General features: G+C 32.4%; 2 protein-coding genes across 2 annotated transcripts in view; one reads left to right on the forward strand and one right to left on the reverse strand.

The window, feature by feature from the left end:
- Positions 1–32: 32 nt before the first annotated feature.
- On the reverse strand, positions 33–1,487 carry Noa36 (zinc finger protein 330 homolog Noa36). The gene is made up of 6 exons (XM_066729772.1): positions 1,293–1,487; positions 1,052–1,222; positions 747–978; positions 524–688; positions 370–453; positions 33–292 (listed from the first exon to the last, which is right to left on the reverse strand). The coding sequence occupies exons 1-6, from the start codon at positions 1,410–1,412 to the stop codon at positions 111–113; spliced, it is 954 nt and encodes a 317-aa protein (XP_066585869.1). The 5' UTR covers positions 1,413–1,487; the 3' UTR covers positions 33–110.
- Positions 1,488–4,043: 2,556 nt separating this feature from the next.
- Positions 4,044–22,882, forward strand: part of LOC136782397 (zinc finger protein 541-like) — a 166,726-nt gene continuing 147,887 nt past the window's right edge. The window contains exons 1-2 of the mRNA XM_066741821.1: positions 4,044–4,987; positions 13,179–13,239. Coding sequence (XP_066597918.1) covers positions 13,222–13,239 — 18 coding nt within the window. The 5' untranslated portion in view covers positions 4,044–4,987; positions 13,179–13,221. The remainder of the gene's footprint in view (positions 4,988–13,178; positions 13,240–22,882) is intronic.

A 22,882-nucleotide genomic window follows, 5' to 3' on the forward strand; every position in this document is an offset into this window, starting at 1 on the left:
AGAACCCAAAGGGTTAAGCAATGGAATTAAAAAAGAAATTCTTACACATTTTCAGATATTGTATCTTTATTTATAGAAGTAAAACAATTTCTTAAGTAGTTTTTTTATCCTTACCAATTTCTCATTTTATTACTATCTGAAGTACATTCATCCTTTTCATCTTCACTAGATGTTTCGTCCTCATTATTATCATCATTTTCCTCATCATTGCTGCTATCATTTTCGCTATCTTCATTATTTCTATCATCTTCAGTATTGTTGCTTTCATAAGAATAACAGGCAGAATTTCCTCCTATTCAAAATACGATTAACATTCTTTGTAAACTCAAAATGGCTTATTTTGAAAAAAAGTGATAAATGACAAATTACCATAAAAACCATAAGCACCATTCTCTTCATCTTCAGATTGACATTGCATGCTTTGATTTTGCCTACCAAACTTATGAGTTCGAGCTACAATAAAATTTATTAAAATTAAATAGAACATCATAAATAAAAATTACTCTAAGAAAATTATACTTACTTGACATGCTTAAATCTTTAGTTTGGAAGGTTTCATAGTTACATTTAGGGCATGGAAAAGGTTTATTCTTTTCATATCTGAAACCTTTCCTTCTAACATGATCTTCACAATAGCATGTTTTGCATCTAAGACACGAATATTGGCCTAATTTATTACAAGACTGACCTAAAAATGTAAATTTCAACAATTATTGGGAATACACAGTTAAATACTTGGGATTTACATTTAAAGCTTTCAGCTTCTAAAACTTGGCAAGATGCCTGATGCTCAAATTGATCATCTTCACATAGAAAACAATCGCAGAAAGAACATTTAAATATTCTTCCGCCATGGTCCCAAACTCTTCTTTCACATTCTTGGCAAACTGCATTATTTAAAGGGCATGTACAAGCATGTGAAGTAAGACATCGTCTTCCATGGCAAACCCATGCTTCACAAAAATCACAAATGGCTCCCTAAAATAACTCATATATTTCTCAGTATCCTTGAAATTTGGTAATTAAGAAACAGTAAAGGTGCAATACGTACAACCATATTCAAACCTGTAGTGAACATTCCAGGGTGTCTTATTACACAATCTCCAGTTTTTAACATACATTTAACTTTACCACAGTGGGCGCAGACAGGTAAGCGTTGCAAACTTTGACAAAAATAACAAAATGCTCTACTTTTTTGTTTCTTGTTACATTTATCGCATTCCTATAAGAAAAAGTTTACTTGAGAAGGTAAAAATTATTTTAAATTAATACAACTACTATATTATACATACCATAACCATATTACAAGGGAGTTTGGCTAGGTCTATTTGTTCCTTGGCATTTCTTATTTCTTTCTGCCTCAGTTTTTGTTTTTCAGCTTTTCTTCTTTGCCCAGTCTTTTTTTTTGGCATCTTTTAAAAAAGAATTATTATTACTTACAGTGGCAAATCGAATCCCATATGATAGGTTACAATGGTTATGAAACTAGGAAGGGGATGAAGTTTCACACTGTGTTTTTTTTTAGTATGAGAGAACAGTTGGTAGAACTGATTGGGGGAGAGTGTATCGTTTCGTGATAGTGATAGTTATGTTCAGACTATTGAAACGTTACCGACAGCATCAATTTATTATCGATGGAGGCTCCTTTTGTAGATTATCTACTTTATCAATTACAGTGTCAGCAATCGTCGATTTTTGAATCCTAGTAGAATTGATTCTTAATGAAAAAATAAAAGAAAAATAATTTTCAAAGGAATATAAGGAAGGACCTCAAAGTGTAACCTGTATATTTTTCTCACTCTTATTTTTATTGTAATTATGGTTGCTCCGTCGGCGGTAAATATTGTACTAGTCAGAGGCATTTTAAATATGAAATAAATAAATATTTGGCATATAAATAAATAAATAATGCTGAAACATTAAGGAATAGCGTAAACATATAGTAAAAAAATATATTTCAAGTTTATCTTTGCTTCAGATGGGATTTTATTATCTGTACTTTTTCACTTTCTTTTTGAACTTCATTTTTCCCATAAAAAATTGTTATTCTTTATTAGATTTTATTTTTTGAGGAGTCATTTTTTTAATTATTAAACCATAATCTACAAATTCACCAAACAGTTTTTTATACTTATTTACAGAAATGTACAAGAAAATATTATCTTTTCCTTTTTATTTATTCAATATTTAAAATATAAATACATTTGGAGTGAATTTGAAGAGTATATTTTAACGATTACAAAGACTACTCAAAAAATAAAACCGAACGAAAAATAAAAAATTAACAGGAAAGTGAGAAAGTACAGGCATTAAATTGGGGCATCCGAAATAAAGAATAACGTGAATTTATTTTTACATAATGTTTAACTATTACTCAATGTTTCAGTATTATTTATTCAATTATATGCCAACGCGCTTGTTTTCTTCATATTTAAAAGTTGTCTGACTAGTACAGTAGATACGGCACAACGGAGCCACCTTGAGTGAAATAGGTTTCAGTCATAGTGATGAACATGAAATCCAAACTTATTTTATTTGTAGGGTTATGCTCAAAATGGATGTGCTCCCCGTGCTTCAGGAAATTATTAATTTTTCAAGTGTACCATATAAAAATGCGTTTGAAACTACAATGTCATATATAAATTCCACCACAATTTTAAGGCTCTGTAAATTATATTAAATTTGTTAATATCCTATCCGAGTACCATCATTTGATACTTATCCTTCAGGGAGTATTATAACGAAAATGACACAGTCAGGTATAATAATGACATATGAGAGCTTTTCCGAAAATACAGTAAGATATCAGAAAATTCGTGGAAGTCTCGTGCGCCAAGTAGTAAAAGTAAGCACATTGTGTCTCGAGTCGTGATGTCATTGTCATGTATGGTGCGACAACGAGTATCCTTTACGCGATTACAGCAATCTTTGAAAATCTTTCACATGTAGTTTTATGTGACTTTCGTTTTAGACATAATTTCCTTATTAAAATAGCAGTTTAATTTATTTATATACCACATATAATTCTCTTTAGGATAATGTTCTTTTTTTATTAAAAAAAAAAAAAAAAATACAAATTGTAAGTTCTCAAACCGTAATGCATATTATAATTTCATCTCCCTGGTCTTATCATCTCGACTATTATGTAAGTACAAATGCCAATATTTAGCCGATACTCGAACTTTTAAATCTGAACTATGCTATAGCTTTGGTTTGGCACAATCATTTTTGGATGAGAGAGGGATATAAACTTAGCCTGCAGATAATATTGAAGCCACTCGTAAATAAAAAAAAAAACAGGATATAATTGAAATATCGTAGTTTTTGAAAGAACCGCTACGGGACGCGTACGAATTTAAGATGTTGCATTGGCACTATTGCCTTGCAAAGCGCCGACTCTGCTTTTCCGCGAGAGAGGAGAAGTTGGATAGATAAATGAAGAAGAAAGAGATGAGGAAGGTACTGCACGAGCGCGTATGCGCGAATGAAGAATGCGTTGTGTTTTAAAGAGAGGGAGGATCACTGGTGTTGGGCGTTGTATGGGAGTCAGTGACGATGCGCAAAATCCCATGTTAAAATAAATCATTGATTTAAGCATAAACTCTACATTGAAATAGAACGGTTTTTCTCAGCGCGCGCATTGCAACAAGCACCGGATTCAGGTAGATTCCGGGTTGAGACTGATTTTCCAAGTTTAGTCGTATCGGCGATATGGGCGGGCATTTTCCCATTGAGAGAAATCATTTGAGCGCAATTAATTTTCGCAGTGTTATGCTCGTAGGTTTTGATGTAACGTCACGGGGGTTGGTTGGTGGTAAATAAAGCATTGTGAGAAAGAGTGAAACGCGAACGGCGTGCGCCAGCAGCAGCAGCGGGCGCAGCGGCAGCAGCAGCACCACCACCACCACCACCACCACCACCAGAGAATCCCTTCCATCATTCCACGAAAGGGAGAGAGAGACGTGCGCCGGTGCGCGTGAATGCAGCGTGCGGGCGTCGCGACGCGTCGCTTGGAGGGGCGCTGTACATAGAAATAAGTCCGCTAGACGTCGCTACTTTTGCTGCTCGAGACTCATACTAGAGCTGAAAGCCAAAAGCTGAAAGCCGTGAGCTAAGAGCTGGGAAAGGGACGGGCTTGGTTTCGGTGATGGTGATCGACGTACATCGTGCATCGGCCTACGCGCGCCAAACCAGCACCGCGTGTCGTCCTTTTACGGATCGTGCGAAATGTAAGAGAAATTAGATTAAAGTTGGTGCGGTAGACATCGCTTGGCCTCTCTTGTTGACGTGTTTTCTACTACCCCCTCCCTCTACCTTTCTCTCTCTCTCTCATACACATACACACACACACATACGCTCCATCAATCTCTCTCTCTCTCTCTCTCTTTCTATTATCTCTCTATCTCTCAAACGCAATTTCTATCTATTTATTTTCATATTTAAATAGATAAACAAATATCAACCCCCAGAAACCCTCTAATCCTCTTATATATATATATATATATATATCTTTCACAATCGAGAAAGTGTGCATCCATCAATGACCTTGTCATCGCATCTCTCCCTTATCTTTCAGTTTAATTGCTGCATATACTGAGAAAAAAAGTTTAGCTGTGTCGCGAACTTGTAGTACCTATTGTGTGTGTGTAGAAAATGCGAATCGCGTTGGTGGCAATCAACGGTGCTGTTCGCGTCGACGTTGACCGGCAGCGGCGCCATAATTGGCCGCCCAGTAACGCGCCAATTGACGGCTGAACAGCTGGAGGTACACGTTTAAGTGTTTTCTTCTATATAGTTACTAGTGCGAAGAAGCTTTGTTCATCTGGGGTGATCTACTTCGCGTTTAAATCAGTTTGCCAAGATTGTGTCTGTGACGTGAAATGGTAGCTGTGCGTAGCAGGATCAAAATGTGAGCAGATTTTTGCGGCAGCTTGCCGCTCTTATTGCTTCTAATGCTAGCACAGATAGGAGATTCTTCGAATAAAAGGTAATTTCTCTCTCTCTCTCACACTCAATTTTCCCTTTGTTAAATTATCGGTCAATATTACTGTCAACATTTCAAACAAACATATCATCGAATCAATGTTCCCATGCACGCACTGAAAAATCAAACAGAATTATACACGAAAGCCTGATTTTTGTCAGAACCCAATTTTCTTACTCGTTATTCCTCCAATAAGTTGCAAGTTCAGCGATAAAGTGCTGGCTACACTCATTTAACCAAATAGCTACCCTGCTCGACGGCAGTAAGCAGCAAACTATTTGCCGTTGATGCTAAAAATATTACTTCAGGTATTTTTATTTCTGACCTCTTTCATCAAAATGCTAAAGTTATTTTTTACTGTTTACCTATCTGTCTTTTCGTTTTCCCTTTTTCACTTGCCGTCGAAGTCTGCTTATCGATCATTTCTGTGTGGTTTGTTTGATTCCAACTAATGCATTCAGATGGAATGCATAATTTCTTTTAATTTTTAGGGGAAATGGTAAGTATAAATATCACTTAAATAGGGAAACAAGTCGCTAATTAGTCAGCCCAATCGGTTATACCTAACAGGTCCATTTTTTCAAGAATCCGTACTACTATATAGGTGATCTTTCAATTTCCAGTTTGTTCAAGTTGCGTCACATAAAACGCCCTGGAGCATCGACGTAAGAAAACGTTTATCTCCATAACTATGCGAGATATCAATTTTTTGCATAAAACCTCTCTTGATGCAAATAGAAAGAAGTTTTGAAAAGCTCCTATGAAAAAATTGATATCTCCAATAGTTACAAAGATAAAAGTTTCCTTACGTCCAGGTCCTGGGGCGTTTTAACTAACGTACTGTAATGAGATGTAGCGAGGAAGAGGAACAACAAATATTCTGAGGTTGCATTATCCAAAGATGCTTCACTTTTCTTTGTAAAAACTATTGATTTTGATAATGCGTTACAAAAATTCATGCGAAACTTATTATCTCGAAAAATGGGAAAAGTCAAGAAGAAAATGAACGAAATATTATAGAATTGCTTAATATAGTCTATAGAGGATGGAAAATGGATTAAAATTGTATAGTATCAGGTGGAAAAAAGAGTCTCGTGGATAATTAGCGGACAGTGAACGATTGAACATTTGAAAATTTCATCCAATTAGGAATCCACACACATTGAATGCCTTGGTTTGTCTACATATACCCGATGCTACACGGTAAATGAAGGTGGATGGTTGGAGGAAGTTATATGAAAATATGCTTGTACCTCTTGGAACTAATTGAAGGATAACTTACCAATTTCCAATTGTTTCCTGCTTGTTTATTATCCATATATATATATATATATAGTATATTCTTTTAGATAAATACATTTTTATTCCTTTTCGACGTTCAGTATACAATTTTAAGGAAGGAAAAGCGTGACCTTACACAGTGCTGGATAATATATTCGATGCACATTTTCTTTAAAAATAAAATCAATGCTAAAAGGTGGAAGGAAGAAAGTATTTAACATATTTCATAATAAGCTCCTTTATACTACCTTGTGGAAGTTTAACACATGTTTTTGTTGAGAAATAATTATTCTTATGAAATAAAATCTTGCTAAAATAATATATTTCTTTTTATCCTAAATATACTTTTTCAAACAATATCGAGATTTCTGTTTTAATTGAGCTTTCTTCTAGGATAATGCAATTTTTTTTTTTTGTGAAATGTAGCATTCATAGATATTTATGTAATTCTGTTCTAATAAACTTTCCGATATCATTTCGATAAATATTGGACAGAAAATTTACCTTAACATTATTCTTTACACGAGATTTTTAAATTAAGATTAATTTGTATTATAATGGTTTAATAATTATTTTGCACTTATAACTTGAAAATTCGCAGTCGTTGCAGCTGAGAAGTAACGTTTAATTATTAGAAGATAATCGTGCAATTATGGATCTCCTCACGTTTCTCGTCGTAATTGGGTCAATCTGTAGCTAATGACAAGTTACTCGCACGTTTATGTGCAGGATCGTTGTTTCACCTCATTTAATACGCCGGAGTCGCTTTTTATCATTTTCGAATTATAATTAAATTTAATAGCGGATTTAGATACTTATAGCAGTTTGTGTGTCAAGTGTACCTTTATCTTTTTAACACTAAATTTACGAATGCTGATCACAGTATCACTGTCCTAATTTACATTCTATAATATAAAATGAAAGCTGTGACGCAAGTGAGGAATTAATATTGTACATAATACATAAAAAAGATTAAAAACAATATATGCATATTTTACTCCATTGTTGTATATCCTCTATCATTATTCCTATTAGTATGAGAGTTATGAGTAAGTTTGAAATTTGATAATTTCTTGACAATTAAATAAATATATTTTTCAGCACCAACCCTCCCATCTAGATATGCTTTTGAATGTTTAAGGATAAAGTTATGCAAGGAATGTATCTACTGTAGGATTTGTTGAACGTAAACCATTCGTCGTTGGTGCCGTATACTTGTAGTACACAATAAATCTCTACGAGCATCCCAATTCTAGACAGTTTCACCGTAAGTCTTGTGGTTACACTTGTCCTTTTGTTACGTTCCAGCGAATTGGTCGTGACTGCGTTTCACGGAAAGCAATCAGTTTGCTGGAAATATACATACCAGTAGAAATGCCCCTCTTGATCAGCCAAACGTTGCAAGAATCATCGACTTCTCTAAGGTGCATAAAACTGATTATGATAACAGTGATAAAAAATTAACAATCTGTAATATTTACTATGTCTTTAATTAGAGCTTACGTTCTGCATGCATATATGTATATAGAGGGTGAGCACCGCTACGTGACGATTCTGAATAACTCATAAAAAATGTACAAGTACAAAAGGTACTCGATTACCAAGTGGATAGTCAATAGTGACACGGGTTTACTCAATTTTACTGTTTTATCAATATAGTGTAAGATCAACTTTATATTTTTATAGAAGTGCCTTTTAATTCTGATGGAACATGAGACTCTATAAACAAATTATTTATACTTGATTATGAATCATCTTGTCATTATATTGTGCATTATTATATTTGCTCGTGTTTTTCTGTTATTCGTGGCTCTTCCTTTACAAATTGTATAGGATTATACAGTTCATTACTAAGTATCTAAAATATATACATATATACACAAGAGGGAGAACACATTGATTTTTTTTTTTTCTAAAATTATGGATTGAGCAAGTATTAGCTCAGGAATTCGCCCCATTGAGAACCGATTGACGAAAGATATAGAATAAGTAATGAAGCGAGTATGAATTTTCACAATTTAGATATTATTTCTCCCTTATATAAATAGTTTAGAGCTGACAGATGTCTTTTGGGTGGAGATTTGGCAAATTTTGGAGGATAAGAGATTAGTAAAATGTGAATCTTGGTATTATCCTTAGCACCGAGGCATATCAGCATATTAGAAGTCATCACTTATTCGTGAGTGATTTAACTCTCTATATACACACACACACACACACACTAATAAAGCAAGCACATTGTAAAACGTATAACTCAATTTTTAGGCAACTTTATATGGGGGACTTGAACTGTTGAAAAATGTGATGTTTTAGAAACTCAGTAAAGGATAATGAGGGAGTCAATTTTGCTAAATTTGTCGAGGAAGAATGCTTTGTCGTCAATCGCAAATTGACAGTTTGGAAGCAGCTCTGTCAGCAAAATGCATCTCGATAGCCCTGAAATTGGACGGAACTTAGTACGAAGTTAAGATGTAGAAAATAGTTCACGTCAAATTCAACTTGAAAACTTAAAATTTTTCTATCTCAAAATAACACTTTTATTCTTTGTCGTACATGCTGCCGCTGTAACTTATTACGAATCATTAATTGCACCTTGAATCTAATTAATCTACACGACTTTTAACTCTTGTAATAAAAATATTTGTAATTATATTTTTTTGGAAAAATGTTTAAAACAGATAACAATCAAAGTAAACATAGTTAGTAAACAATTTTGGATTCGCACAGTGACTCTGCACTGCGTACTAAGGTTTAATTTTTTAGTAAGATTTGCTAGAAAGTGTCGTAACAGTCGAAGACACTTTTTTATTTGCACTTTAAATAAACAATATCGGATACTGAGTATAAAGAGATTTGCCCCAACGTACACAGCAACATATTTGTATTCAACACATAGATTGGAAATAAGTATAAAAAAATACCGGCTTTGCAAGGGTTCTCTCTAATGAACTAGCAAAATAAAACTCGTGATGGCAGCCATGTTTTCATCGAGGTAAGCTGTCAAAGCTGTCGAAGCTGTCAAATTTACTACGTACAGTGAGTGTAGAAAGAATATTCGTATGCTCTTTTACTTCAATAAAGCATTTATTTCATAAATAATCTGTGTAATTAATTAGACAAACGAGTGATTTTGGAATGCTCAATTTACGTGTTTATCTTCAGGCAGAAGTTGACATAGTCTTCCTCTCTAGTGCTTAATTAGCCGAAATTATTGAAGGAAAATTGTTTCGGCGTTGATTTGGCACTGATCGATTCTACATAAAATTTTATTTCCTTTGTCGTGTGAATGGCATTTTTCAGAGCCTGTCCGATACCTATAGGCAGATAAGCTTATTGAGAAAAAATTGGTCTGGTGTACTGTTTAGAATTTGATTAGTTATAAATGTTGTGTGCTTTTTTTGTCTCCACCACAACTGAAATTTTATTACTTGACGCGAAATTTAGATGGCGCATATTTTCCAGCCAGCGGTCTTAGTAGGATCTGTTTCCGCGAGGTAAATTACGATTTTCAGTTTTAACTGCGGAAGACCGAGAGAAAGAGATGCTGACATTTGGATTTAATTGCAATTTTATAATTTGTTTTCATACACATATACTATATGGGTGCAAAATGTGTGGTTTAATAATTCCACCTTTATTTATTTACACCTTAAATTGATTGCCATGTATAAGCGATGTTGTTTTAATTTTACATCATATGCACTTGTGGCTATTTAAATTTGGAGAAAGATATTTTTTTAATTTTAATTTTTATTTCAAGTTTCCGCTTATTGTTCTTTGTTTCTACATAAAGTCTCCTAGTTACTTTTTTAACTGCCTCAAATAGATTATATAAGAGAGTAGAGTTAACTTGAATTTCGACTCGGGACGTTCACAATCTCATTATGAAATAGTTATTAAAATTAACAGGGAAAACTGATCAACGCCTATCTAGTTTAACTGGTTAGGATCTGGCTAGTTAGAGCGTTAGAAAGCCCGATAAGCCTCTGGCCAGTTCTCCTTACCAGAGGCCCCATACAAAAAATTCGTAACGACCCGGCTAGAATTCGATCGGAGCCAAAATCTAATTTCTATACCAGGGAGCAGTTCAACATATAACCAGATATATTAGGTTCTATGAGAAAATATAAAAATTTCAAAAATGATAATTCTGTCTAACACAAGCAAGAATATTTTTAAACGATTAAAAATAAACATCTCATAGAAGACACTTTTAGAAGCAATCAAAAATACTACAATCGAATATATATTTTAAAAAAACAGCAAATTCAAAATTGCAAAAATTGTCATTTTAAAAAAGTTGTATTTTTTCCAGCAATTTGCAATAATTGTATCTTTTGAGAAAAATAACAAAATATTCGATTTTATTATTGATTTAGAAAAATTCTAAAAGCTATTCGTTCCCTCTCGAATTTACATAAAGGTAGAAAATAGTTATATTCGTATAGAGCTAATGGTTTTCACTGTACATATATAGTATTGCTAATTTTGCAGTGTGGCACGGCTCGACCGATGGTCTTCTTCCATGCACTGCTAGTTTGACACGGAAATTTATTCGGGCATAACCAGTTTGGCAGACGCTCAAGATGGACATCCCACCTAGCCGAAAAGTCCGTCTTTGTTTTACGATCAAAGTTCAGAACGACATTTGCAGGTCGGCTTTTTCGCCTTGGTTGAGCAGTCGTCGTCTTTGTACTATTTCTTCGAAACCTCCTGCTGTCATCCTCTACCATCCTCCGCACCACTTTTCTTCTCTACCCAATCCTCTGTTTTCCTTATCCTCTCTCACCCTTACTTCGCTCGGATAAATCTCAGGAGCCGGTCTACGAACGTTGTTTCCGGCGAGCGATGAGCTGAGAATTTCCACCTCGGTAATGTGGCTTGGCTACTTCGTACTCCAACGCTCTTACTAACAAAATCACTGAATGGGAGATTCTCCAATTTTTTACGCCTATCTTGTATCGCGATCATTTCTGCAGCCAGCCCGATATACAAACCTCTGTTTAATAGTTCTCTAATTGAATAATTAAAATTTTAAAACAATGCTTAGAAACATGTTTTAATTTCAAGCAGTAGCTTTTAAATTCAAGGGACTATTTGAATAGATTTAATGCAGACTTGACACTCCTCTGGAAATTCTATTATAAACTTCCAAAGTCCAATTTATTTGCAAATTTCTCTAATGAGGGTTTTAAGGGGCAATATCAATTTTACTAAATTCCTATGAAATCCGTTGGATATAGGTATAAATCTGTATTTTTTCTTTAGACGAAGGCGGTACATTATACAGGGCATCTCCAATTTTAAGAATGAGAAGATAGAAGAAAATGTAACGTAGAAATGTAGACTCTTATTGCATATATACTCCTCTATCCTCCTGAAGAGAATTCTTTTCTGCGTAAAGCTTCTATAGTTTATAATTTTGTAGAAGATTGACTTTCTATGATGTATTTTCTCGTGTTCGTCAAACGTATGTGGGTCACGGGAAGCGGAACATCTTAGTTTTCTAATGTCTATATATACAGAGAAAAAAAATGATTTGATTCGAGTAAATCTTGCACATTGAATACTCACAAATAAATATCTTACGTAATTCTAGTAAATATCATTTGAATTAAATTTTATTAAATCCAAATAATATTTATTAAAATTAAGTAAAATATTTATTCGTGAATATTCCAAGCAGGATTTATTTGCGTCAAATCATTTTTCTCTGTGAGATATGCAATATCGATTCCTACTATAATACTAAAATTATTTCGTTCAGTTTTTATCATCATATTATCATTTTAATATAATTATAGTACAAAATTATTAAAATATTTTTAATTTTTCTTGAAATAAGAAAGTCGCAGATAATAAAGAAAGAATCTATCTATCATTCAGAAATAAATGCACATAATATTCAGACCAGTTCCTCCTTTCGAGGGTAAGCACATTTTGAAAAAATACCAAGCACATTTTTCCATCTTCACCTTATCTCTGTGTGTGTGTGCAAGATACTTTTAAAGTTGATTCTCAATTACGCTCCGTCTCCGTGCCAAACCAATTCCGTTGTCCCTCCATGTCAAATATTATTGGCTGTGTGTAAATGTATATTTAGTAGCAGCCAATTTTGACGTAGGAAAAACAGAGCCGGTGTGGATTGAAGACGACGTATAGGGAGAATCAATCTTGTAACAATTTCGTTACGGAAAGCAAGAGTTAACAAAGCTAAAATTTTTATACTCGCAAGAGCTGTTAAAGCATAAGGCACTTACTTCAAATATTATTGAAAATTAATGGAGAGATCTATATAGGGTGTCCGGTCTAAGAGTGAAAACTCGAAAAATCTAAATAAAAGAGTCAATTTAAAGAACAAAATCTTAGTAAAACTTTTAAATCTAGTTATCATGTCGTGTTAAGAATAAGAAACTTCAGTAAGATTTATGACATTTCAAAATAATAGAACGTTTCAAAATTAAAATACATTTCCATGCATGATTCAAAAACAGTTTAAGGTAATATAAATTACTGATAAATGTCAGATGCATACAACATCGGAATTTCGCGAATCTATATAGTTAAAGCAAAGATGAAGACGTTAGTGATGCCAAAATCTAAAAGATATAGACAATTGCAGAGAGAGAGAGAGAGAGAGAGAGAGAGATAGACTACTGTTCTTAACATAGCACCATTGATTATAGTTATTAAAGATTAAGACCTTTTTAAAATGAGGGATACTGTTAATCAACGCACCTGATTGATCGATTAATAAAAAGCTTTGAATTTGAGAATTTTTACTCTGAATAATTTAAACAATATTATGGCAAAAACCTTCAAATTTAATAAAATCCGGAAATAATTAACTGGTAAACCTTTTATATAAATGTTATTTCAAATGTTAATAATCTCGGTTTTTTATATTTTGCAGAGAGATAGCAGACTAGTGGACAGATCCAGCTAGTGTTGTCACGATGACAGCAATTAACTCGGTGAGTATAGAAATTACAAATAAGTTAAAAGTTTTAGTAATTTTTCATCATACACACACAACATCAAATTTTCTAATAAATGATCACTAGTATAATTTCAACAACGCAACAAAAAATATAATTTGTATTTCTTATATATAAATCGACAGTTATATAGCAGAACAGAAAATTGATTAGTGTATAGAGACAGTGTAAAATTATTTCGAATACCTTAAAAAAATTTAGAATGAGGAGATTTAAAATAAAAAATTATTTTAAAAATAAGGAAACTTAATATCTTTTCCAGATATGTATTTGCTCAATGCAAGTTAACTAGATAATCGCGTTTTCGAATATTAGCAATTTATATTTAACCATTTTACTGCTAATAGTATAGTTGGACCGGTGAGAGCTTAAAGATTTAAAAACATCTATATAGAAGAGTGAAAATATTTCCACTTCTACATTTTTCTAGTTTTCAGGTCGCTGATTATGAATTGGAATGTAAACTAAAAATATGAATAGAGGATTTGAAATTCGTAATAGCAAACTCGCGCGACGCCTTCAATGTCTTCATAAATTGAAGCATTTATATACTTTTTTTTTTATGAATTTGGTAATTTATTAATTCCTTTGATGATAAATTTCTTATTGATTGGTTCTTAGAGTTTTTTTATTTTCATTTTTGTCAGCTTTATTAGAACCAACTAAATTATTTATAAATTAATAAGTAGTTGTAATTGTAGTTTCTTTAATTCGTTATTTATACCAATTGCATGGTATTTATTGTTTTATTATGAAGGGTAGTTAATGTATAATTATGAAAGATACATAAGTCAAACATTGAGCCAGCTGATGGAAACATGCTAGAATGTCGAGAGTAAAAGTCTCTGAAGAGGAAACCAGTTTAAATAAAGATCATACATGTGGGTCAGTCTATGCAGTGTTACGTAACGTGCAGTCTCGCTTTAACGTTAGTGCTTTTGCCCTGAGCAATTAATTGATAACTTTTTCAAATTATTCCTAAGCTAAGCAATTTCTCTTATATTCGACTAAAATATTTGTAAAATTCACGTGACGTAATTTTATTTAAGTGTAGCATACTCATTCCTCAGAAATTGATTAAAATTGATTTATATTTATCATAAATCTGTTCGCTTCATATTTCAAAAATTCTAAAAGAAGTGAGTAAAGGTCCGGTGCTTAATGTATAGCGGGGCTTAATAATTGAAAATCATAGATTTTCTTCAACAAAAACCACATATTGATATAAAAACGAATTATTTTGAATTAAACATTAACAAAAAATGTCTATAACATTGTAATGCTTTTTTTTAATCGCGAATTAATTCCAACAATATTTACAGAAAACATGATTAATTGATTATTATTTTTTAATCTTACAATCCTTTTATTTTTAAAATAAATTGATTCAACTCATATAATAAAAAAATTGTTATAAATTGATTTGTGTACAAAATACTGTAGAGTAAAGAATGATCTTAAGTTTTTTGTTTTTATGTTAATGGTATAGTTGCGATTGAAAAGAAAGGGAAATGCGACAAAATTAATTATAAAATAACATAATCTTTCTGCTGTCACCGCCCATAGCTATTTTCGTTGCATCCGTGCAATTGATGGACAAGCAAGGATTCATTTGACTTAATATATTGCTAGACGTGCGATGGATTTCTTCACGTGCGTCGTAGCATATAGGTACGTCAATGAAAAATTGACGCCCATTTTACCAGGCTCATAACGACGCACGTCTTTCGTGTAGCATCGTAACGCATGTCGTTTCGGCGTTCGTGTGGCGGTGAGGTAGACTTAAAATAGCGCGTCATGACGTAAAAATATTATGTTTCGATGAACTTTGCAATACGAAACTGAAATGTCATTACTGGAAGAAAAAAAAAAAAAAAAAAAAAACGAAGACATTGAATTTAATGAAATAAAAACTTTCCAATTCATAAAAACAGAGTAGATGTAATTTTTTTGTATTTCTAAATTTGAAAGTCTCACGTTGCAAATTGAATAGATAGCGAATTGTATTGCAACTTGCAAGCCCTAAAGTTTAAGTGAATAGCTTCTAATACCTAATGCTTGGTAGAACGATATCACAATTGGTACTCACAGAACAATCACTAATTGCTAATTCAGTTTGAGTATGGAACGGTGTGCGGGTGATATGTGTGCAAAGCTTTATTTAAGATCGGTTTGCGTCGCGGCGTAAGAAAGCAATTTTGACGCGGAAGCTCCATTAGAGAATATTTCGACGAAGGTACGAATGTTCCTAGTGCAGCATAGGAAGGGAACGTAGCTGCCCGTTTTCACGATAGTACGACACGATAAGTCACTTTCCGTTACTACCGTCTCTACGAGTGCAGAGTACCACTGCATGGCCGGAATTCCGAGAACAATGCACCTCTTTGTGAGATGCTGCACTGTCCGGTTTGCACATACCTTTCGCAGCTTTCATCTATAACCCTTCTGAGCTTGTTTCACCGCATCTCTACCCTTTACTTACTATCCGCATAACCGTTTATGCGAGCTCCATGCATTTCAACAAAAACTCATCCATCTACAAATTCACGTAAGGGATTCAGCTTTGCAGCTATGTTATTACCGTATACCATACCAAGTATGCGATTAATTATTGTCAAGCTGAAAACTGTTGGAAATTCTACCGAAAATTTATAAGAATACATTTTAGTGTTATGCTTTAGTTGTAATAAAAACTATTAAAATCTTAGTTGATTAATTATGATTGTTCTATCGGTGCCTATATAGTTAATTTGTCAGCGTCACTGAGAATTATTCAATCATTGCGTGGTCAGTAGATTCCTTGAATTACAGTATTTTTAATCAGTAATAACTTTATCTCCCAATACGAGATGATTATTTTAAATAAAAAATTAAATTTTCATTTTTTACATAAAATCATTTTGAAATGGTTCCATTCTATAAATCAGCGTGTTGATAAAAAATTTTCGGATCATTAACTAACGATATACTATAATAAGTTTAGATCATTTTTCAGGTAGTTAAAAAATGATAAAAATGACGTACTCTTTTCATTTACAGTGTGGTCACTGTGTAAATTGAAAGAATTTACTAGCTGTGTGTGCTATCTCTTATACAGTGTACATGCACCTATGTGGATGAGAAAGCTCTTACATGTCGCTGGTACTATAATTAAATGGAAGGAATATTAATGTTTATCTTTACTTTGGAAATGAAATGTTAATTAATACTTTGATAAATGGTATCCTAAAGTAGGTAAATCTTTCAAATTAAAATAGCAATTGTTTCTTGTAATAAATATACTCTTGGTAGTTATAGGCACTCTCTTCTCTCAACTATAGTTTTATAAAGATTTTTTTTTTCAAATAATTCTTATAATGAATTATTTAAGCTTAATTTAAGTTTCTTATAATTGACTAATTATAAGAAACCTCATAGTTTAATAAAAATTTACTTTATAAAAAATAATTAATTATATTAAATTTTGTTATCCAATGCTTCCATGCAAAAATACCTTTTAATTTTTGTAACGAGTATCATTAAGCGTTATGATTGATTTTGTATAATTATCTCAGTAAATGTACAATACGCGACTTATTAATCGTATACAAAATTCATTACATTTTTAGTTTTTAAGTACTTCGTTTGTTATACATTTAGTGAAGGTTAATCGACAAAGCAAGTGATAATATAAACTCAGGTTACCATGTGTCCAACAAAGCATCAAGTATTGATAAGAGCTAACTACATTTTTAAAATAAACTATTAGTATTTACTTTCCTTCACCTACATACAAATATCTCTTTACATAATATGTAAAGCTGTAACTACGAGGACACAATTAATGCGGCTCTTGTTTTAAATTGGAAACACACACGCACACACACACACACACACACACACACAATTAATGTTCTATTATTTTAATTAAAGAAGTTTGTTTTTAGAAAATTTACATCTTTGATGTGATTTTAATTTATGAACAATCGTTGTTATATCATAATTATAATATGAGAAATTAGCTCCTTAAGTGGCTTCCATTAAATAATTGTCCGTCCAAGCCGGAGACTAATTAGGATTACGTTGTATAACGTAGCTCAATTTTAGATTTTCCTCATATTCCATGAGAATTATTATTATTTTCTTTTTTATCTTAAGTTTCATTCAGCATTACCAATAATATAATTAGAAATTGAATAAATTATTTTTAAAATCTTCTAGACTTCAAGAAACAAATCTGGTTTCTGCAATATATTTTTATCTCCAGATTATAATGCTCTATTTAGAACGAAAATTTATTATCATTAAACCATTTGTTAGAAATATTCTATAAATATATATAATTGTATTTTGTCTACAAGCTCTTAAGATTTGAATTAATAATAATCATTGAGAACCTTTGTCGAACTAATGATGTAAAATATAAATGTATTTAAGTGAAGCTTATGCGGCAATAATATTTAGATTACTTTTATTCATATCATAGACGTACTTAGATTAGTAAATGTATAATAAAAGAACCTGAAAAAAATGAGAATTTATTTCCATGGTTATTTATTTACATGAAAGTCCGTCTAGTAACCCGCATACATGTATGGCTCGTCTTGTATATATTTCAGATCGGATATCATACATGTTGCGGATCTTTATGAATATTGCTCACGTAAGCATTTATGCTTTGTGGAGTATGCATTACTCGGACAAGACTGCATTTTAAGCAGGAATAACAGTTTCCATTATCTACTTTAAAACAATCGTGCATTCGCGCGCATTGATCTTTATTTTTTATTAACTTTGATAAGGCAACGTTAATTGCTTACACCTTTTTATTTTATAGTTTGTGCATTTAAAAATGTTTATAGGTTGTGAGACGAAGAGTTTCAGTATTATTTTATTTTAATATATAATTCTCTATTCTACAGAGATATTTATTCAGAAAAGGAAAGTTGCTATTTTTAAACTATTGCCAGGTGTGTTTCTTAGTTTTTAGCCTTTTCCAGCTATATTTGTCACAATTGAAATTATTGTATCAAATCGTCTACTGAAGACATAGAAAGTAGGAAAAATTGTATTCAGTCGTGGAAATAATGATAAGTTTTTGACCATATGTACTAATTCGAGCATAAAATCAAGGCTCAAAAATAGTAATATTACGTACTCCAACTATTGCATGACCCCCCGCCCTCCCATCGAATACGTAAATAAATTACTTCTTATTTATATTATCAAGCAAATGGTTATTATATAACTGAATTTTCGTTGAATGATTAATTATTTCTAAATTGATCAAATATCGTCAACAATGCATTCGATGATTCACAGGATGCTATATGTTTTACCGAGCATAATCATAAACAATAAATGTCGTGTTCTTTTATAGCCTGTTTCTTAATTATTTAATGTTATTAAAGTTTTTACTTTAACAAATACGTTGCGTAAATAACTCGTTTGACATTATGGTTAACTGGCGACGCTGAGAGCGCTGTGTTGCCGCCATTAGAAGCAAACAATTCCATTGGTAATTATTAACAGTAATTATCGATTGCTTTTAAATTCAACGACTGCGCCGTTCACATCATCGATAGACGTAACGTCAAACAAACCGTTTCACGCTACGTTTCTGGTACATTTAGTAAATACCAAACACTTTATTGATTCGGATATTAAGAAAAGAAGAGTTGTTTTTTCTATTACTTTAGCTGTAGCACGTTATTTACTTTAATTAACAGGTATTTTATAATTAACTAATGCAGCGTAATAAAAATTAAAATCAAATTTAAATTATAATTATCTAATTATAGTTTCTCATGATTTACATAAAATATAAAATTCCCGTTAATATTGTAATATAATAACATTGAAATCTATAAATCGTTAGAAAATGCTGGCTATTGGTAGGTTATTACAGTTTAATTAAAGAAGCCTACTTAATGTGATATTCTATCCAGCTTGGATAAAGTATACTATTACATAGATGATTTTGAGTCGTCATGATAATTGATTTCGATTTAGAAGCTTTAAAGAGCTGTACACGAAAGAGGGAAACTTGTATTTGAACTAGTACGATATAAAACAATATTTTAAATATTTTCCACGTTATATTCTTTTATTGTAATATGTAAAATTATATATATGTATAGATTTGCTTTATAATGAGCTTCTGTTTCTCTTAACAGTAGCTATGAAAGTAATAAGATAAGTGACGGTTTTTCAATTTGCACGAATTTGGTTATAAAAGGTCTGCCGTTGGTCAAAGAGGTATTGCGTGTGCACCAGGTAATAAAACACTTTGAGACTGCCAGTAATTGTGCCGTTGTATTAGCCGTCATGGTACTTGGCGCAGAAATAAGCTAACCCGCTTTTACTGCACCAGCACCAAACGATATTTTGTAGGTTCGTGACAAATGCAACTTCGTACATACATCTACCTTGCAAAAAGATCCTAAAAACCAGTGCACCCTTGTTTATAATTCATGTATCGTACATGTAGGAAATAATTAAGATTTAATCAATGTAAATTTTCCTCTTTAAGAGTAGTCATAAGTAAAAAGGTAACACAATTAATTTAACATTATCTAATCAAAAACCAGAAATTTCCATGTTATTATTCTAATTATACTTATATACCTCTATAACAACACTATATAATCTAATTGCTCCTTAGTACATGTTAAAAAAATAATAATTTCACCTTATTGATAATTTAAATATATAAATTAGTGGGATAAATTTGAATATTTTACTGACTATTACGGTATTCATGAAGGTGAAATGAAATTAATTAAACTTTGAATATTGAATCTAGTTTCGAGTTTAAATCTTATTAAAGGACGGTCTATAGAGATGTAAAGAGGCGAAGAATGATTAAAAATTGACACTACGAAACGAAACAAGCGCGAGATAAGAAAAAGTAGCGTTTGGCATGCTTGATATGAGGAATGAGCAGCGGATTGCGTGCGAGTGACACTTGTGTAAGGATCTTAAGATTTATTGTGCCATGTGGTAATCGCACATCAGGCTTCTGTGCCAAGAATTGAGTCATTCTCCGAGAACGGAACCTCTTTCTCTCCCCCCTCCCTCTCTCTTTTCATCCGTTGATTCATCTCGAGTTTTCTTATTAAAGTGAATTTATAAATAGAAAGTAGATTTGCTATTACTGCCAGATCTTTTGTTAGGAGTATGGCTATATGTATTTCGTTTTTTATCAATGTAATCCCTTATCTCCGCACAATTTGCCATCTACATTATTTACACACGCGGATAGTCATAAAGCAGGGAAAACTGATTTTCGCAAACATTGGTGGCTTGAAATAGTTTAGAAGCATTTCAGAGACACGTTCTCTTGTGGTAAACGCGCAGAGCCTCATCTGGTTCGATGCGATGGTTCGTGCCAGTGACGGATACAAACTGTGCCTCGTTACAATCAAAATTACGAGTAAAATAGAGCATAAATATAGTAATGATCGTATATTCGACTCCATTGACAGCTCAGCCTATCTTCGTTTCTCAACTGTTAACAATTCAATTCGCTATAACAATCTCAGATGAAAATTATTCTGAAAAAGAAATGATAAAAAAAATGCTTTTGTTTATTTTCAAACATTTTTAATACCTCGATACAAATGATTGTTTAATCTTCGATCACTTTACAATTATTGCATTCTTGAATTCATTCATATCATATATTATACTATAATATTTGTTCGTTGGAAGTTTGTAAAATTCTTATATGAACAATTTATATTTCGATTCTTTCAAATCAAAAACTTTTCTGTTATCAATTACTATAGAGTAGTGCTTTTTAAAATCACAATAAATTTTTGTTCTCGTTATTATGAAAATTTTGAGGTTTAAGTTAGATATTGCATGACAAACTGAAAGCTTCGAATATAATTAAGTAAATATTACAACAGTGCTATCTGGACTGCGCTCGGAAACATCCAGTATTTTTCTACTGACTGTTTGCTGGACCATCTAGTGCCTCTTGATATGAAAGTCACTATTTAAATATTACGTGTACGCTATGTAATACAAGTTAATTATTGATAAAGTGGTTGGGTATAAAGTCTTAAAAACAAGAGAATAAGTTCAAAGCAATTGTAAGTTCAAAACTGATAATCGATCAGAAATTATGCCCCACAGATTTCATCACGTTAGATAAATTTTATATGAGGTGGTTTTCTATGGTTTCATAAAATAGTGTTGAAGTCGAAAGGTGTATAGTATGCCCGTTATATCATTACAGCTACATTCGTGTTATCTTTCATCGATAGATTCCTAATTTTAAAGCACATAATTATGAAAGATAATACATTAATGATAATAAAGAATAGTTTTTTTTAAACTATTCTCCTTAAAAATATAAAAAAAAGTAGAGAAAACTGAGGAGGACAGGGGGAAAGGATAGTGAGGATTTTCTTGATATTTCAAAGCAGCAATCCAAGAGGCAGCGTGGCGACAGCAGCGGCCGAAGGGAAAACAGTGTAGTCGTCGGGAACGAGGGCGAGGCCAGCCAATTGAATATTTTTACATGTATGAGATTTTTATTCTCGCTGCGCTATTGGTCGAACTGAGCTTTCCCATCTCCAGCCCTTTCCTTCTCCTTCCATAGTCATCCTTTCTGTTGCCACCAACGAGGTGAGAGAATCTTATAGAATAGCACGGAGATACTTCTCTCTGCCAAGAGGAATTCGACTAAACTCAATTCCAGAGAAACGTTTTTCGACTCATGTTTCAATTTCGATTTTCACACAGATTTCTCACTGCATATCAATCTCTTATTTATTTCATTTAATAAGTGCAATTCATTGTACGTAATATCAATTATAATTGTATCATTCCATGACAGCTAATATATAATTTTGTCTTAAATATAGTTGAGGCTTACAGGCAGCATAAAAATCAACATAGTGCAAGTGGTCAATTGTGAATCTCAAGATATATATTTGGCATTAACAATATATACCAGATTGTTATTATTTCTTTAACAAAATTTCAAGCTTCGTATGCTAGACAAGGTTCTTTTCTTTTCTTCCTTTATTCCTTCATTCACTTTTCTCAATCACTTCTCTTGCTATACTGCATCTTTCTCGTTGCGAGGATTATTGAGTTTCCTGTCATTTCCAGAAGAAATACGCTTTATTTACTTTGGTAAGGTATAAAAACGGTTTTACTTGGTGCGGATGTGTTCGAGAAATAAGAAATATTTGAAGATTGTCAAGAAATCGTCTATTTCATTTCCAACCTTGGCAAATCAACGAGTCTTAACTGTTACAGTGTTGTTTGTATCAATGGCTCAGATTATTCTTCTGTATATAGTGGAACATTTTTTCTTCTTTATAGGTAAAATTAAATGGTAAAAGGACTAGTGGGACAAGACATCGTTATTTCTGAAAATGGCTAGCTTATACACACACACACACACACACACACACACACACACACACATATATATATATATCTCAAAGTGTGAATAACTTGCTGGATGAAATTAAAATGTTTAGCATGCTTTGTTTAAGCACTTTGAAAAGTGGCTGGAAGTTGCGATTAGCGAATAAAGTACAAGTGATGCACCCAAAAGAAACGTTTAATCAAAATTTTAGCGTCAAGTGTCCCAGCAGAGCCACTCGAAAATTCTGCT

Source organism: Prorops nasuta, unplaced genomic scaffold (genome assembly GCF_024137725.1).
Source record: "Prorops nasuta isolate Cenicafe-Biocafe unplaced genomic scaffold, Cenicafe_Pnas_1.2 PNAS00002, whole genome shotgun sequence".
Classification (NCBI taxonomy): Eukaryota; Metazoa; Arthropoda; class Insecta; order Hymenoptera; family Bethylidae; genus Prorops; species Prorops nasuta.

Coding starts and splice junctions, on each gene's coding strand:
- Noa36 (XM_066729772.1), bottom strand. CDS start 1,412: ATGCCAAAAAAAAAGACTGGGCAAAGAAGAAAAGCTGAAAAACAAAAA. Junction 1,223..1,292: donor TCCCTTGTAATATGGTTATG/GTATGTATAATA, acceptor TTTTTCTTATAG/GAATGCGATAAATGTAACAA. Junction 689..746: donor AGAAGCTGAAAGCTTTAAAT/GTAAATCCCAAG, acceptor TTACATTTTTAG/GTCAGTCTTGTAATAAATTA.